We start from the raw sequence: 17,536 nt of genomic DNA on the forward strand, positions 1-17,536 counted from the left end.
CTTCAAAACTTTTCAAAGGGCATAGGTCATTTGAACCCTGCCCACTTCTAACAGAGCCTGTGCCTCTTGAGATGGGTGAGTAGTGTACCGTGCCCTGCAGCCCAGGCCACGGCACCTGGCTTGAGTCTTCTACGCTATACGCAGTGTTTTATATCTATGTTGTTTATTGCTGTGTCACTGGTGGGGATCGCACCACTCTCGTCACAATTGTGAAAACAAAACATCTACCGCTAGACCAAAGAGAATTCCTCCCAGGGGCCATGGGATATTTGGGCTTTTTCATTTGTAGGCTACGCCGGCCAAGTCATCATAAGCCTCATTCCAAACAGCGCTTGCTACACACGCACGCACAAACACACTCTCGCAGTTAGACTTCCTACAAATATCATAACGCAGTACTTCCCTCAAAGGGATGGAAAGGGAAGGTTCTAATCAGACCAGCAGTAAACCAGAGATGCTTATCAGAGGCCAGCTCTGGCTGGATTAGGGCTCTCTGGGGAGGTGATGGCGGAGGGACACTCCGTTAATGTCTTCCTCTATTAAACCTAAGAAGTGTCATAAAATGGACAATATCGACGCGCCGCTGCACGCCCTTCAAATCAGCCCAGCGATCGACCACCAGTGTGCGTTTCCATGTCACTCACATGTAAACTTTGAAATCCGATAAACCTGACGTCGATTCCAGGGTTTTGGCACTTGGAAATGATTGGAAATGATTGGAAATGATTGGAAATGATTGTCAGTGCAGCGAAGCGTGCAGCAGCAAAGCTTCGACCTGTAGAGATTTGAAAGAAACGCTCTCACAGCATTTCGTGCAGTATCCTAAATGTTTCTTTTGGTATGTCAAGTGTAACACTTTGTTATACACTGTAGTGTCTGACTTAGGGAAGCACACATACACATGCATAGATGCTTTGTCACCATCATGAGTCACTACCGTCCTGGAGAATTAAAGGTTTAGTTAATCATAAACGGAATAATCATGAACGAACCTGCCCGCGAGCAGCACACCTTAGCCCTCAGTGCCTCTATGAAAGAAGCGCTTCTCCCTTGGTCAGTATTTGCATGGCGCCTTTTGTGAAGTGAGCATTTGATTACAAACTCATCAACGTGCTCGTGATGCGGATTCAAACGACTCCAGCCCAGTGACTGTATTGCCTACGTCAGATGGGACTTTTCCTTTTCAACAAAATAAGTTTTTATTTACCAGTGTGCGAATTATACAATGACATTCGGGGGGGGGGGGGGGGGGGGGGTCAACTTCTTCTCCAGGGCTTTTATTGACCCCCCGACCTGTTGTTTTTACCTCTTTTTGGGAGGGTCCAAGTCTTAATTGGGTGGGTCAGACCCTCCAAAACCCCCCCGTAATTCTCACCCACGTTTTACCTGTCAAAGTGTAGGCTATTGTTTAAATAACCATACCTTTATGTTTAAAGTGCTCAGACACAACATCAAGCAATTAACCGTTTAAAATACACTGAACAGTAGTTTACTCACAAATATCTGTTCTCCCCCTTTGTCTGCTGGTGTAAGGCAACAGAGAAACCGAACAGGCTACCGGGGTTTTTTCCATGCTTGATCACCGGGAAACGTATGTCCAGGTTGAAGCATCTCACCAGCTCTGCAGAGCACGAGACGACGAGCAACAGGAGGCATATGTCTTGGGAGCGAAGACATGACAGACAGACAGCCATGAGAAACACCTGAAAGTAGCCGTTTAGCCGTTTCTTTTTCTTTGAGATCCAATATCTGATTTAGGGACAAGTTTGAATCTTCAATTGCGACTTTCTAGCACGCCTTCAACAATGAACTCTTAAATCGCTACCCGCTGGCCTCTCTCTCAGCTCGCGCCTCTCCCTCTCTCTCCCTCTCTCTCTCTCTCTCTCTCTCTCTCTCTCTCTCTCTCTCTCTCTCTCTCTCTCTCTCTCTCTCTTTCTCTCTCTCTCTCGGATGTTTTTCAGGTCTCTTACAGCAACAGCCCCTCAGTGAACAGCTTCAAACGTGCCCGGTCTACACATTAGTCATTCTTCCGGGGTGTAGCGGGGTCGGTTGGTCATAAATGAAATCACCAGGCGGATTGCTGCCCGACATCAAACGCGCGCGGGCACCTTGTCAGTGAGAGCACCAGACAATAATGACAGTCTCGCATTGTGCGCGCCCGTCTCGCTACCCCTGTGCTGCGCGTGTAGTAGCCTATTATTTGAGTGCATGCGTGTGTTTGTGTTCGTTTGTGTTTCAGAATGAGAAAGGATACAATAATAGAGAGGAACAACATTCATAGCTAGGTAAAAAGTAAACACGCACTTTGGCCCTAGTGTCAAGAGAATGCTGAAAAGTCGTTATAGGATTGGTCTACAGACTGGGGCTACAATGCGTGTTTCGTCTAAGATAACAAACACGCGCACACGTTCTTTTTCTAGTTTGATTTTATCGTCTTATCATCAAAGTATGTTCACTTTCAAAACATGTAATTGTTATGTTAGTCGCTATGATAATTGTCTGCTTTTCAGGACTGTTATGACACGTGACAGCAAACACGGCAGCTACTGTTCTGAGAACAAGGCCATCAACAAGGATGATGATGATGATGATGATGATGAGGGAGATGATGATGATGATGGGAGGGTCATACAGAGCACACTCTAACCCAGGGTAGAATGCACAACAGCAGTACTTCAAAGTAGTCAGGTGTGCTTAATTCTCCATTCAGGCTGGTGCATTAGGGAACGTATGACCGCTGTGTTTGTACTGAGTAAACAGCTGCCTTCCCTCAAACACACAGCCCTACCTGCAGGGGGGCGGCCCAGGGCAGACCCCCAGCCGGGGAAGCCCTCCACTGGGAAGGGTTCCCGGAGACGCAGATTAAACCTAATCCTGGACTAGAAAAAACCTCTTCAATAGGGCGCTTCTGTTGAGAGAGTGATTTAGTTAAGGGCTCGGGGTAATCTTTGTCCAGGAAACCAGCCAGTTAGGACTGGGTCAAGATAATATTCTGTCCGCTAGGAGGGATGAGAAGAACCAGACCGATCCTGTCCTCCCCCAACACTCTCTCTCTTGTTTTCCTGTATTCTGTGCTTATTTTTTTGGCACTTACAGTAGAACTTCAAGTGACTCAGAGTAACAGCTGGCTGTTTCTGGGTGGAAATACACCTCTCAGCTCAGTGTCATGTGTGTGTGAATTTCCGTAAGTTTATGTGTGTGTTCACGTGTGTGTCTTTGTGTGTGTGTGTGTGTGTCTCCACCCAACCCAGCTTGGCTCTGAGCTCTCTGTCACATCTTGACTGAAAACAGTCAATCTTTCATAAACATACTCAACTTTATTAACAACTAATCAAGATAACTGTTCTGAACAATGGCTAACCTGCTTCACTTGGCATTCAGTTTCCTCTCTGACTAACCCGCTCACTTCCTCCCTCTTCGTGGCGTGTAACACCCAACCAGGGGATAGCATGATCTGACTGGGCCGGAAATCTCCATTAAAGGAAATCTCTTCCAAGGAGAAGGCAGTGACTTCAAGGCTGGATCTCAAATCTCCTTCCTTGATACCTCAGATGTTCCCCCACATTTTTCTCAAAGGGGATTGGAGGACAGCAAAGTAAAGTCCCTCCTACCAGCTTCTTTCCCCCAATGTGCTTTGAGAAGGAGGCAAGGAACAATGGAATTCAAGTAGTCAAGGAGACCATTGAGATTGGGTCGACCATGTCCAGCCCTGCAGTGATTGTTCCTATGACATCCGGATGCTCTTATCAGTTCCCCCCACCTGGCCCACACTCCTTCCATTTCAACAGGGGACCCTAATAAGGGACGGACAGGAAACAGGAAGTGTAGGGGCAGAGTTTCCCCCAAACTCTACTGATCTCAGGTCAGTTCTGGATGGAATATTTTTATATATTGTACTACACATGTTTCACTTGGTTTAGGTCACTTATTAAACTGAAAGTAGTTTAACAGTCCCAAAAGCACCGGTTCTGAGTTCAAACAAGTGCACGTCCTATACATTTAAGCTTAACCCTTCTGTTATCTTCGGGTCATTCTGACCCATCAGTCATTGTGACCCACCGTCGTATTGCGACAACTTTACCGCATACAAAAACAAAGTGAAGCATTTTCTTTTAACCGTTGAGCTGTCTCAGACTCCCCACATTGCGAAGGTTAAAAGAACATTATTTTTATTTGTTTTTGTATTGGGTAAAATTGGGTAAACACAACGATGGTTCATTATGAACCTTTGGGTCATGTGACCCGAAGGCAGCACGATGGTTCATTTAGAGTTAGTGTTTAATTCAGTGTTAATGTACAACCGTAAGCACAATGTCTTTCAAGAAAATTGCAACCATGTGATTACAACTTCCTGTAACCTATATAGCTTTAACTACAAACACTTATGTTTCAACCTGCCCCTTACAAACCACAGACATGCAGTATTGCCAACTTCTTCAAGAGTAAACCGTCATGTTTCAACACTTTAAGCGATTAGAAATCACCACAAATGCCTGACAACAGTGGAAACAAGCCTGTGCTGTTTTAACAGTGTTTACTAAGGTTATTATTACTCCAGATAGGACAATCAGATTGGCTGGTGGGGAATCAAAAGACTTGTATGTGTATTTGTGTGTCTGAAAGAAAATGCCTAGAATCCATGTTCATTCTAGAATCATTGTAGACTCAATCTTAGTCAGTGAGTTTGTCATCTTGGAGAGGAAATGCTGGTTGGTGAAGTCACAGTCACGGACAGAACCATGAAATTCAAAGTTTGCTAATTGGCAATGCTAATTGGTGCGTTAATTGTGTGTGTGGATGTACAGCAAATATGCTTTTACACATGGGTTCTGTGTGTATCTTTCTTTGTTGCAATGATCAAACTGTGGTCACGGATGTGGTCACACCAAAGCAGTCACTTTGTCTAACCCTAAAGGCCCTTGCACACTGAGTGCTAAATTTTCGAATGCGTTTTTTCGCAATCGTCAGCCTCAACATTCGGTGGCTCTGAATTGCCAAAAAAAAACGATCAAAATGCTGGCTATGGATGCGAATACGCAGGAAATCGAACCCTATCCAAACTTTTTTTTGACGGACGAAAGTTTCGGAGGCAGTGTGTAAGCGCGATTGACATAACGTGAGGTCGTATTTATTTTTTTACGTGCAATGGCCTTAACCCTAACCCTCTCTCTCTCTCGCTCTCTCTCGCGCTTTTGCTCTCTCTTTCTCTCTCTCTCTCTCTCTCTCGCTCTCTCTCTCACGCATGTTCCCAAAGTCAGACCATGACAAAGCATGCTACACACTCAGTTGCACACACACTTACTCACATGCAACACGTACAAACACACACAAGGCCAAGCCTTTAATTTGTGAACTAATCCAGGAGGAATCCAGACTATTCCTTTTAAGATAATGTCATAAGGACTGTGTGTGTGTGTGTGTGTGTGCTTGTGTGTCGTGAGATGTTACGTAAAAGGCCAGGCTGTTTCCCTCCACTATAGAAGATAACCCTAGCTCAACTGTGGAACTGTGTACACACACAGGTACACACACACACAAGCTAAGTTTACAACAATACACACAGTAAAGGGCACTTACCGTTCTGGTGAAGGCTCCAGAGTTTATTCAATCTCGCTGACATAGAACAGTCACAATCTATGTGTTTTTTTAAAGGTATTTTTGGGCCCATTTCGGACAAAGAAAGTTGAGGTAGACAGGAAATGCTGGAGAGAAAGAGAGAGGGGGGGGTAAGCAGACCGGCCCGAGGCGGGATTGATTGTGGGACGCTGCGTTAGGGCCTCAGCCCACACGCTACACACTTTACCCGCTAACCCCCCCCCAAATCTACATGTTGACATTTGAATAAGCAGTGCAGTGCACATGGCCTGTAGCCTGTGTTTCTAATGACATTTTATAATTGAATCGAGCAGATTGATATGTGACAATGACCAAGTTCAGAAATGCGAGGGGGCGTGTCGAGACTCTGCTCTCGACTGACAACTGTGGGAACAACGTGTCAGACGGGCATTTCCTGGTCAAGATTAGACAAGACAGGAAGTCACTAAGATGACAGGAGATGGGTAACACAGGAAGAGCTTAATTGGTGTTGGAGTTAATTTGTGTGAGTGTGTGTATGTGTGTGTGTCTCAGTTACACACAGAGAACAAGGAACAGCTGGAGTGAGACTGTTTCTGTTGCTGTCTTCCTTTTCTCCTCCCCTGCTCTTCCTCCTCTCCTCCTCCTCCTCCTCCTCCTCCATTCAGTTCCTCCCTCTCGTCTTCCTCCTCCTGTCTTCTGTGTAAGTACATGTTCATGAGGACACCTCTCAGTCTCCAGGTAGAGACCAGTCTGAACAGTGCTGGGGTCCAGGTAGAGACCAGCCTGAACAGTGCTGGGGTCCAGGTAGTGACCAGTCTGAACAGTGCTGGGGTCCAGGTAGAGACCAGCCTGAACAGTGCTGGGGTCCAGGTAGAGACCAGCCTGAACAGTGCTGGGGTCCAGGGAGTGACCAGCCTGAACAGTGCTGGGGTCCAGGTAGAGACCAGCCTGAACAGTGCTGGGGTCCAGGTAGTGACCAGCCTGAACAGTGCTGGGGTCCAGGTAGAGACCAGCCTGAACAGTGCTGGGGTCCAGGTAGTGACCAGTCTGAACAGTGCTGGGGTCCAGGTAGTGACCAGTCTGAACAGTGCTGGGGTCCAGGTAGTGACCAGCCTGAACAGTGCTGGGGTCCAGGTAGAGACCAGCCTGAACAGTGCTGGGGTCCAGGTAGAGACCAACCTGAACAGTGCTGGGGTCCTGGCTCACAGGACACCGGAGCAGTGTGGAGAGAGACCAGCACGTCTCCTGGACGCCTCTTTCTGGTCTCTCTGTCTGACATCACGTCTTTCCCAGGGGGGCCGAGCCCCCAGGAACTCTAAGCGATGGAGCTTTGCCTTGTGAGGAAGATGGACTGTATTGAAGATCATCAATATTTTACTCATGTCTGTTTTTATATTATTTTGTGTGCGTGGGGGGGGGGGGGGTTGTGTGTGTGTGTTGGGGGAGGGGTGAATGTGCGTGTGTTTGTGGGTATGTGTGTGTATGTTAGAATGTGTATGAGTGTGTGTGTGTCCTATGCTTTGATGTATTACTATGTTTATTAGTTCTGTCAGGTAATTGGTCTTAGGGACATTGTGAGTACATTCTGATGCTAAGTGATACTTTGCTGTAATTACCCAGAGGTCTTTGAGGCAAATCATGTTTTCTCAGGTCTGATTGTCATAGTAATATCATGGTAATAGTGAAAGTGAGGTTGGGGATGATGATGATGATGCTTGCAGTAGTGATGATGATGATGATGATGGTAATAATAGTAGTAATGAAGATAATGATGTGTAGGATGATTGTGGTGATGAAGATCCTCCTTCCTTTTCTCTCTCCTCTCTTTCTCTCTCCCCTCACTGTTTGTCTCTCTCTCTCTCCGATGGGGTGATGTATTTCCACTAAGACATTATCTCTCCAGATCTGCCCATTCATGACCAGTCCATTAGACCTGAGAGGGAAGCACTTTGTAAGTCTGTATATTTGTGTGTGTTCGTTTGGTACATCTTAAAGTAGATTATCAGTCATGTCCTGACAAATGACTGTGGCCTGTTTTCTCTGCTTCTGAGCAGGAGGACAGACAGGTGAGCAGCCTCTTACAGGAGAGAGAGGGAAGAGAGAGACAGAGAGAGACCCTGTGATCCATCCTCTCCTCTGCCACCTACGTCCTCCTGTCCCTGTCTCATCTGGGTGTTTCTGCTCTAAAGCTTATTGAACCCCTTTATTGTCCTCCCTTATGCTGCTGCTTTTCATGGGGAAGAATCTCCCACATGAATAACAATAGCCTCTCAGACACACACTCTCAGACACGCACTCTCAGACACACACTCTCAGACACACACTCTCAGACACACACTCTCAGACACACACTCTCAGACACACACTCTCAAACACACACTCTCAGACACACACTCTCAGACACACACTCTCAGACACACACTCTCAGACACACACTCTCAAACACACATTCTCAGACACACACTCTCAGACACACACTCTCAAACACACACTCTCACACACTCTCCCTTCTGTCCTCGGTACATGGCTGCAACAGGGTAGATGGGGATCGATGTGTGTCGCCTCAAAGACAACATGGCTGTCCTGAGTTTCTCCTTGGTAACAACTCCAAGCTGTCTCCTTATTCTGTCTGCCTCTCACAGTCACCTTCCAGGATAGGACACACACATGCTCACCTACACACACCACACACACACACACACTCACAGCTTCACACACACGCACAGATGCACACACATATACATACACAGGCTCAGTCACACACACACAGCCGCGGGAACATGTTTTATCAGGGGGGTGCTGGGGGGGGAGGGGGGGGTGCTGGGGGGGAGGGGGGGGGTGCTGGGGGGGAGGGGGGGGTGCTGGGGGGGAGGGGCTTAATGTTGCGGGGTGGTGCCCCGGGGGTGGATTTTCAAGTCACATCATTTTCTCGTGTTTCAATTCTCGTGCTGCAGCACCCTCAGCACCCCTAGTTCCTGCGGCCATGCACACACACACACACACACACACACACTTCAAGTGCTGTCCTGTCGTCCGTAGCTCCATAGCGCCACTTAGTGGAGGAAAGGCCAAATGCAGCTCATGCAGATCTTTCTTCCAATCTGGCAGAATATACAATACAATATACAATACACAGTTCTACTGTATTGCAGGCAGAATTCACCAGTGATGGGCAGTGCTACTAGCTTAACTACATTTGTCTAATGGCCTGAAGAATGAAACTGACACTAAATAAAGCGGAGCTTCTGTTGATGTAAGTAATGGGTTTGTGTCTTACTCTCTCTCTCTCCCTCTCTCTTTCTTTAGCTTCCATTCTGTTGTTCTGCTATAGAAACAAAGAAAAAGTCAAATAATATTACATTTACATTTATTCATTTAGCAGACGCTTTTATCCAAAGCAACTTACAAGAAATAGCTTTACAAAAAGCGCATAGGTCAATGATCATAAACAACGAGATCAGTAGCCGTTTTTGGCAGGGGCGAAGCGGGCAGCCCACTGGGGCGGCATGAAGAAAGGGGCGGCAATTTCCTAACCGCGGAACGTCATATATCCGTGATGTGGTTGGCGCCCTCTGCTGGCATAAAAAAGGTAGTGCGTTCGTGTCTTCCACTGTGAGGATACGGACACATTATTTGAAATAAAGTGAACATTTCCTGTTAGGTCTTGTAATTGTAAATAAAGAGTTTGCTGGAACAGCTCAGTTCTGGCCATCAACACACACAAACAAAGGCAAAAAAAAAAGAAAAAAAAAAAGAAAACCTTTGTCATGTAGTACACTTGTGAAACAAAATTCCAGACAGCAAAGACAAAGTGCTGGTCGGGAGCACAGGTTAAGTTGGAGATCAGAGATCAACCGGTATAAAAGCCCCGCCCACTAACTCATTCTTGAGGATAATGGCGTCACCGTTCATAGAAGAGCCTGTGTATGGAACGCCGAGTTAGTCACAATTAAATAAATAAATAGATCGGTAAATATATAAGTACATACATAAACATGGCTATGAAATAAACCTTGAAATTAAAAAAGATGGCAATAAATATATAAATATAGCATCATATAATTATATAGCTGAATCCATTTACCTACATCAATAAATAAATACATTTATTTATTTCAAAATGACGTTTTTGAAAAAACAACATTTATTTATTTCATGGGACTTTTATTTCCTAATGCCACATTTATTTATTTTTTGAGACCTTTATTTTCTAATGCCACATATATTTCCGAGCACCACATTTATTTCTGTGCTTTATTTATTTCCAGTCTCACATGCAAACGAGAGGGGCGTGGTTATCTTCAGACCAACGCAGCTGCACAAGATCGAAGGCAGATAGGGACACCTAGATTCAATAGATGATGGAAGACATTATTTGTGTCAGCGATAGCATGCTGGCCCTTATAGATCCAATTGATCAGCATGGCTTGTCAGGATATATTATTTTGGCACATTGTAGATTTTGTAGAGGTTGGGCAGATAAGTGTAGCCTGGCTCTGCCCATCCTACGTACTTCCGATCAATTTTGATTTTGCTTCTGTACTAGGTCTGGGATTTCGGTGTATTAGTCGGTTTTCAGAAACACATTTCTTGTAAGTCCAATCAGCGAACAGAGGGAGTGGCTGAGAACGATGACGTTGATGTCGTGCACTAGTTTCAGTTGTAGTTCAGTAATGGTGGCAGAGAAAGATACGAGCGAAGCTATTCGGTCGGTTGTGGCAACGCTGCCGAATATCCATAAGTTAAAGCCGGAGCAAGAACAATCCTTGCTGAGTTTTGTTGGTGGCCATTATGTTGTGGCCCTCCTATTAAACATTCTCTGCTTCTATGCAGCCAGTTTCTAACACATCCTGTCTTCTAAGAAACCCAGAGCTCCCAGTGGTTTCTCTATGCAAGTCGTTTCTAACCACATCCTATGCAAGCAATTTCTAACTGTCATACAGAGACCTCCTGTCTTAACCTCTATGCAAGAAGTTTTTCTAACACATCTTATATAAATACACATATGCAAGCAATTTCTAACACATCCTATGCAAATACACATTATATAGTAAGTATTTCCATTCATTATTTCTCCAAGGTTCATCCAAACGAAGGCTTCTTATGGATCCTTTGACACCTGCAAGTCCTGATCTGAATACAGGACTTCAGTTCAGACCTCAGTCTCCCTGAATCAAAGTGATCTAACGAAACGATATTAAACTTGAAGGAGGAAATGTGGGAGTTAGGTTAAACTGAAACAAGAAATGTGGTTTTTATAGTACAAAATCGCTGTCAATCAAAAGGAGTCTTTCGACAAACCCTCCATTCACCCCCAGAGACTCTGAGCGTCCGAGGCGGGACATAATTGCAGCATTTATCCAATGACCGTATAGTTTCGAAGCACTGAAAAAACACTGTTCAAAGCAGCCCCAGAGAATGTCGTTTGAACTGGTTGCAGTTCCACTCGAGGTTCCATATGAGGGCGCTCACAGGCGAGTGCAGAATGAATGGTCTATGGAGCTATACCCCTCAAAAGCAACTTTTCTCAGGATATAATTTTTTGTCGAGTAATTTGAACGTTGCATAGACTCCCGTTAATTTTGCACTCGCCCGCGAGTGGAACTCCGTAGACGGGCTCTGACAGCCCCAAGTCAATGGACGCCAGGCTTTAACAGGGAAATGTACTGTGACGCTACAGGAAAGTATTGGAAGGAAATCGAGTCAGTCTACCTGCCAGGCCTATATGTATCTGACGAACTCATCTCGTCAGAGACGTGTTCATCTCGATGAACAGGTTCATCGAGATGAACAGGTTCATCGAGATGAACGTGTTCCAAAGCATTTAAAATGTTAACACAATAGTAGGCTAAGTAGCTTATTCATTATTTTTTAAGGGAAGCCGAGATTCTTCTTCTTGCATCCTTCTTCTTGCAGCCACTGGAGTAGCAGGACAAAGGTTTCTGTCTAGTTAAGCCACACATGGAGGAGTTCTCACCACCCTACTATTGCAACCTTATATCCACGCCCAGAAGGCTAAAGTTGTAACTACACCCCCGGCAATCGGTGGTCAAGGTAATCAGGACTATAAACTACCCCTGGAGAGAGCTGAGTTCCGGGAACTCACAAACACATCTTATTTAGGTTGTGCCCAACACACAAGCCTTTGACAGTAGGAAGAGAGGACTGTTTCCGTGGACCGAGACAAGGAGGAAAGATGCTGGGTTTTACACCCAACATGAAGCTTTACAGCCTGTGCGTGACAGGCGGACTGCTACTGTGAGTACACGCAGTTTCATGGTATATGATCCTCTCTCTCTTAACGGTTAATTTGCGTGACTGAGAAAGCTCTGAGGTAGGTGACCAAAATGTCATGTCATGTCTTCATTTATCAGACGCATTTATCCAAAGCTTCACACATAGGCCTACTGTGACCACTGAGCTAAACCCTCTCCATTGTAGACAATCATAGACAAGTTGAAACATGAGCAACCTGGGTGTTTCCGGGTTACTTATCTGCCTAATGGTGAAACCAGTTTGAGCCGTGAAATGCACTTTGTAAATGTCATAAACAATTAACACTTTAAATAACGGCTTTTAAAAATTGTTAAATAACGGTATGATTCGCTGGACCTGGATGTTGTGTCAACAATGTATGTTGACACTTGGCAGAGACAAGAGACAAATTATTTAGTGATATACTGAAATAAAGGGTCATTATTGCACAGTGTACCAATGTCGGTTGAAATTGAAAAAACGTGGGCATCAATAGCCTATATAAAAGTGCGTGATGTTCTATGGAAAGTGGTAGCTCGTCGGACGAAATGGGGCTTAATAGGGAGTCGACAGGCTCTCCGTAGACGGGCTCTGGGTATTTCAATCGCAATACGCTGCTGTTGCTCCATTGTTGTTCGTGACAAGGAAGTGATTTTCCCTCACACATTTTCTGTCCAATAGATTAACAACCTGTATGACTATGGAAGCAAATCGTTATGCATTTGCATTTTAAGAATGTGGCTGCATTATTTTTAATTGTATTTAAAATAATTTACTAATTCAAAGAACAACAAAACAATACTTGTAAGCCTAAAGGCGCACACGGTCATCCTCACAGTCTTTTCCTGTCAATCATACACGCGGTGTCAATTAATTATACTGCATGAGGTAGGGCCGAGCCAACTCACACACACTCACTTAGACGAGTAGTCGAAACTGGGAGGAGACAGACAGCCATAACAAATCGATGCATTTTTAAAGACATTGACCGGGTTTCCCAGATTCGTTAAGAAGCTCTTAACGCTAAGAGCTTCTTAAGAGCTTGTTAAAACGCTCTTAGAACGTTCACACACGTGTGAGGGAGTTAGGTGGCTGAGCGGTGAGGGAATCGGGCTAGTAATCCGAAGGTTGCCAGTTCGATTCCTGGTCATGCCAACTGACGTAGTGTCCTTGGGCAAGGCACTTCACCCTACTTGCCTCGGGGGAATGTCCCTGTACTTACTGTAAGTCGCTCTGGATAAGAGCGTCTGCTAAATGACTAAATGTAAATGCACGCACACATGCACGCAAGGTCTATGCAAGAGAGCCAAAGAAAGAAAAACCATGTGACAGTTGCATGCCTGTGTATGAACTAATGACTGCTGAGCGTGGTGTTAGCAGCAAGCTAACAGACAAACTCTGTAATACCATGGCTTTTGATGTTTTGTCTCCTTGTGGGCCGGCCGCAAGTAATAAAGCTTTCTTAACTTCTTCACCGACTAAAGATTAATCCTTCTGACAGCTTTCTACATACACTATTTGTACATCACTTCAGATTAGGCGTCCACAAAACTAAAGCCAAAGTAAATGTTTACATATAACCAGCGCCCCCCATTGGAGATGCATGACTAACTGTGGCTCCATTCATGAGGCTTTCGTTTTTGTAGACTACACCATGGTGTGTTTGCACAGTGGGTGTGATGAATTTACATTTAGTCGTTTAGCAGACGCTCTTATCCAGAGTGACTTACAGTAAGTACAGGGACATTCCCCCCGGGGGAAGAGGGGTGAAGTGCCTTGCCCAAGCACACAACGTCATTTTGGCACGGCCTGGAATCGAACCAGGGACCTTCTGACTAATAGCCCGATTCCCTAACCGCTCATTCATAGTACGGTATGTGGATTGTGTTTAAGCAGTCTTTCCCAATAAACACTGATCTTCTCTTCTGTACCCCATCTGTCTACAGGTTCGTCTATGCCTGCTTCTATTCTGAAAGCATCAGGTAATACTACTGTCTCTATCTGCCTGCCTACTCATCAGTTTGCTTGTCTGACTGAGTGTCAGTCTGTTTGTCTTGGGTTCTATAAAGTTTATAACATTCTACTGTACTGTTGTGTCTTTTCCAATAGGAAAAGACATGTCCTACATGATTTAGGTATTATTAACAGTAAAAGGTTAGTATACCTTTTAATTTAATCAATTACTCTATGATGTGACAATGGGTTAACACCAATTGTAATGACGATTGTGAAATTCTTTGTACAGATAATGCATGTATGCAGGCATTTTAATATGTTGATGGTGTCTGCTACTTAACTGTGTTTCTGTCTGTAACCTTAGTGACATATTTAATGATAATGGTGCTAAAGACAATACAACCTGCGGATTGTTACTTCTGAGGTGAGAATAGTGCCAGATCTCTGAAGGTTTGAAAGACACTGTTTGAAAAGCCATAATGTGGAAAAAAGAGTTTTGCAAGCTTGTAAAATGAATTTGCAACCTTGTAATAAAAATGTGCTAGCTTGTACATATGAACATATTTTGAACATTTGTAAGCATAATGATTTGACTGGTTTTGGGAAGTTTATTTGCCATTTTCAAAATCATTTAAATAACAAATATTCTCCTTTTACAAGCCTTTATAAAACCTTGTCTTCTATTTCACAGAACTTTGTCCAGCCATCACCCCTCCAAGACACGGAACAAGGTCCTTCCACAAGGGTACGTTATCCCTGCAGAAAGACAGTTTTCAGATCAATGTATGTGAATACATTGATTTACACTATAAATACAACACCTGACTTATTTTCAGGGTGTGTTCATAAGAATGAATGAGCCTGTGTGTCCGTGTCAACGCTCACGGTGGCAGTCTTGCACGGTGGCAATTTGTGTCATTGTCCGCCCAACAGTGTCTTGTCTCTGCAGGTTGTTGTACAAGAAGCCCAGTGTGGTGTCAGGGTGAGTGTTGATAAACATGGCCTCATGCCAGCTCGTACAAGCTGTACGAGACAGTTAACTGATTTAACTGCTTGTACTCGCTGTGAAATATATTATTGTTGCTTGCTTTCCTCCAGGTAAACTATAGCACTTTCGAGGATCATGTTGTTGAATTGAAATTTGTTAAACTACATGCTCTTCTGGTTCCACACATTGGCACATGCAATCCAATCATTTTAACGTGTGTGTGTGTGTGTGTTCCAGTCGTACTGATGTGGTTTCCGTGACACCCTGGATGGCTCCTATAGTCTGGGACCAGGTCTTTGACTCTGTTGTCCTGGACAGCATCTACAAGCAAATGGACATCACCATAGCAACAACCGTCTTTGCTCTAGGAAAGTAAGTGGAACAAAAATTATGAAATCCAATCATGTTGAAAATGCTTGATTTTCCTAAAGAAAAACAAGGAGTCTCCAAATGTTCCTGTCAGGTATGTGCTTTTCCTGAAGGACTTCCTGCACACAGCAGAGAAGCACTACATGGTTGGCTACAAGGTTGACTACTACATATTCACTGACAGACCTGGAGACGTTCCAAATGTTACCCTGGCGGAAGGGAGACGGGTAAGCCTGGACATTTAGTCATTTAGCAGACGCTCTTATCCAGAGCGACTTACAGTAAGTACAGGGACATTCTCCCCGAGGCAAGTAGGGTGAAGTGCCTTGCCCAAGGACACAATGTCATTTGGCACGGCCGGGAATCGAACTGGCGACCTTCTGATTACTAACCCGCTTCCCTAACCGCTCAACTAAGCTGTCAGGCTGAAGTAACATTCTTAGTTTGATTACAGTTTTTTCTAATCGCTATGACAATTTTTTCATGACTTTTAACAAGTTTCCTAAACTCTTAACGCACCAACACACCTACGACAAACAATTGGCCAAGAGTTAATTTCATGCTCAAAATCACACAATGTAAACTAAACTCAAACACTATTTGTCATAACACAAAAATACACTAAACAATACACCATGTCTACCAAACACTAACACATGTTCTCTTTTCACAGGAACATTTAGTCAATGTGTCAGGTCTCACAGTATATGGATTATATATTGTGTTTACATTTAGTCATTTAGCAGACGCTCTTATCCTGAGCGACTTACAGTAAGTACAGGGACATTCTCCCCGAGGCAAGTAGGGTGAAGTGCCTTGCCCAAGGACGTCAATTGACACGGCCGGGAATCGAACCTGCAACCTTCTGATTACTAGTCCGATTCCCTTATTATACAGGGCAGGGGGATTATTCTCATTTAGTCTATAAAACGTAAGGCTATAAGAGTATTGGGGCATCAAGAGTTGTCTTTTCCTGTATGTGTTTGTGAACGCACATCTGCCTTGCCAAAATAAACCATCAAGCTGCCTTGAGCCGTTGAAAGATATTTTGCCTTTTTTCTACTACCTTCTACGGACGTCTGTTTTCTACAACAGAAGTAAAAATCGATTGTTTTGGTCTTGGTTGAGCTTGTGTGTAAAACAAGTTTAAGTTGAAATTTGTGTTTACTTTATGTATTTTGTGTCAAAGCAACAAGAAATGTGTTAATTGTATAGCCAGCACTGCTAACCTTGTCAAGAGTTTAGGAAACTTATTAAAAGTATGCACTTTTGTAAAGCTCTCTTGTGGAAGTCGCTTTGGATAAAAGCGTCTGCTAAATGCATAAATGTAAATGTAATGTAAATGTATTGAAAAATGTGTCATAGCGATTGTAAAAAATACTGTAATAGTCCTTCTAGATTCTCCTGTTCCTCCACTCATCCTTCTCCACTCCTCTTCCTTCTCTTTAGGTGAGAGTGTTGAAGGTGCCCAGCTCCAACCGCTGGCAGGAGATTTCAGCTCGCAGGATGGAGATGATCCAGACGACCATCGAGAGTACGATCAGGGGTCACGCTGACTACATCTTTTGTCTGGACGTCGACTCCAAGTTCCACGCTCACTTTGGGGTGGAAGCTCTGGGTCGACTGGTTGCCACGATACACCCAGGTTACTATGCTACGGAGCGAGAAAGCCTTCCGTACGAACGCCGTCCTGAGTCACGGGCCTACATCCCCTTTGGGGAGGGAGACTTCTACTACGGAGGCGCCGTCTTCGGAGGACTGCTGGAGGATGTCCGCACCATGGCAGAGATCTGCCGTCGTAATTTTGAGGCGGACACGGCCAATGGGATCGAGGCAGCGTGGCAAGAGGAGAGCCACCTGAACAGGTACTTTACGTACAACAAGCCGTCTAAGTTGCTGTCGCCTGAGTACCTGTGGCAGGACGTGGCTGGCTGGAGCAAGCATGTCAAGATCATTCGTTTCTCAGGGGTAGCCAAGAACTATGCTGACTTCCGGCCCAACTAAGGGTAAAGGGAAGTGATGTAATAAACTGTTTCAACTGAGGTGAAGGGACGTGATGTAATAAACTGTTTCAACTGAGGAGAAGGGACGTGATGTAATAAACTGTTTCAACTGAGGTGAAGGGACGTGATGTAATAAACTGTTTCAACTGAGGAGAAGGGACGTGATGTAATAAACTGTTTCAACTGAGGTGAAGGGACGTGATGTAATAAACTGTTTCAACTGAGGAGAAGGGACGTGATGTAATAAACTGTTTCAACTGAGGAGAAGGGATGTGATGTCATAGACTGTTTCAACTGAGGGGAAGGGATGTGATCAGGGTTTTAAATTAACTTTTTTGTTCAGCAGCCAATTTGGCAATCAGAATTTCCACTAGCCAAATTCTTTCCG

At 44.6% G+C, this 17,536-nt stretch overlaps 2 protein-coding genes across 5 annotated transcripts in view; one reads left to right on the forward strand and one right to left on the reverse strand.

The window, feature by feature from the left end:
* The window catches only part of LOC136941143 (integrin alpha-3-like), a 22,477-nt gene extending 20,617 nt beyond the window's left edge, over positions 1-1,860 (reverse strand). Inside the window, exon 1 of the mRNA XM_067233562.1 lies at positions 1,498-1,860. Within this exon, the coding sequence (XP_067089663.1) occupies positions 1,498-1,694 (197 nt within the window). The 5' untranslated portion in view covers positions 1,695-1,860. The remainder of the gene's footprint in view (positions 1-1,497) is intronic.
* A 9,655-nt stretch (positions 1,861-11,515) lies between these two features.
* Positions 11,516-17,304, forward strand: LOC136941145 (histo-blood group ABO system transferase 2-like). Of its 4 annotated transcripts, XM_067233564.1 has the most exons (10): positions 11,516-11,631; positions 11,720-11,835; positions 13,779-13,814; positions 13,942-13,986; positions 14,153-14,212; positions 14,480-14,533; positions 14,738-14,770; positions 15,014-15,148; positions 15,240-15,372; positions 16,595-17,304. In XM_067233564.1, exons 2-10 carry the CDS (start codon positions 11,774-11,776, stop codon positions 17,147-17,149), a joined length of 1,113 nt encoding a protein of 370 aa, XP_067089665.1. In that variant the 5' UTR covers positions 11,516-11,631; positions 11,720-11,773; the 3' UTR covers positions 17,150-17,304. The 4 variants fall into 4 exon arrangements, with proteins under 4 accessions (XP_067089665.1, XP_067089666.1, XP_067089667.1 ...); XM_067233565.1 differs by lacking the exon at positions 11,516-11,631 and having other exon boundaries at positions 11,650-11,835; positions 13,948-13,986; XM_067233566.1 differs by lacking the exons at positions 11,516-11,631; positions 14,153-14,212 and having other exon boundaries at positions 11,650-11,835; positions 13,948-13,986.
* The last annotated feature ends 232 nt before the right edge of the window (positions 17,305-17,536 follow it).

The sequence above is a fragment of the Osmerus mordax genome, chromosome 3 (assembly GCF_038355195.1).
Source record: "Osmerus mordax isolate fOsmMor3 chromosome 3, fOsmMor3.pri, whole genome shotgun sequence".
Taxonomy (NCBI): domain Eukaryota; kingdom Metazoa; phylum Chordata; class Actinopteri; order Osmeriformes; family Osmeridae; genus Osmerus; species Osmerus mordax.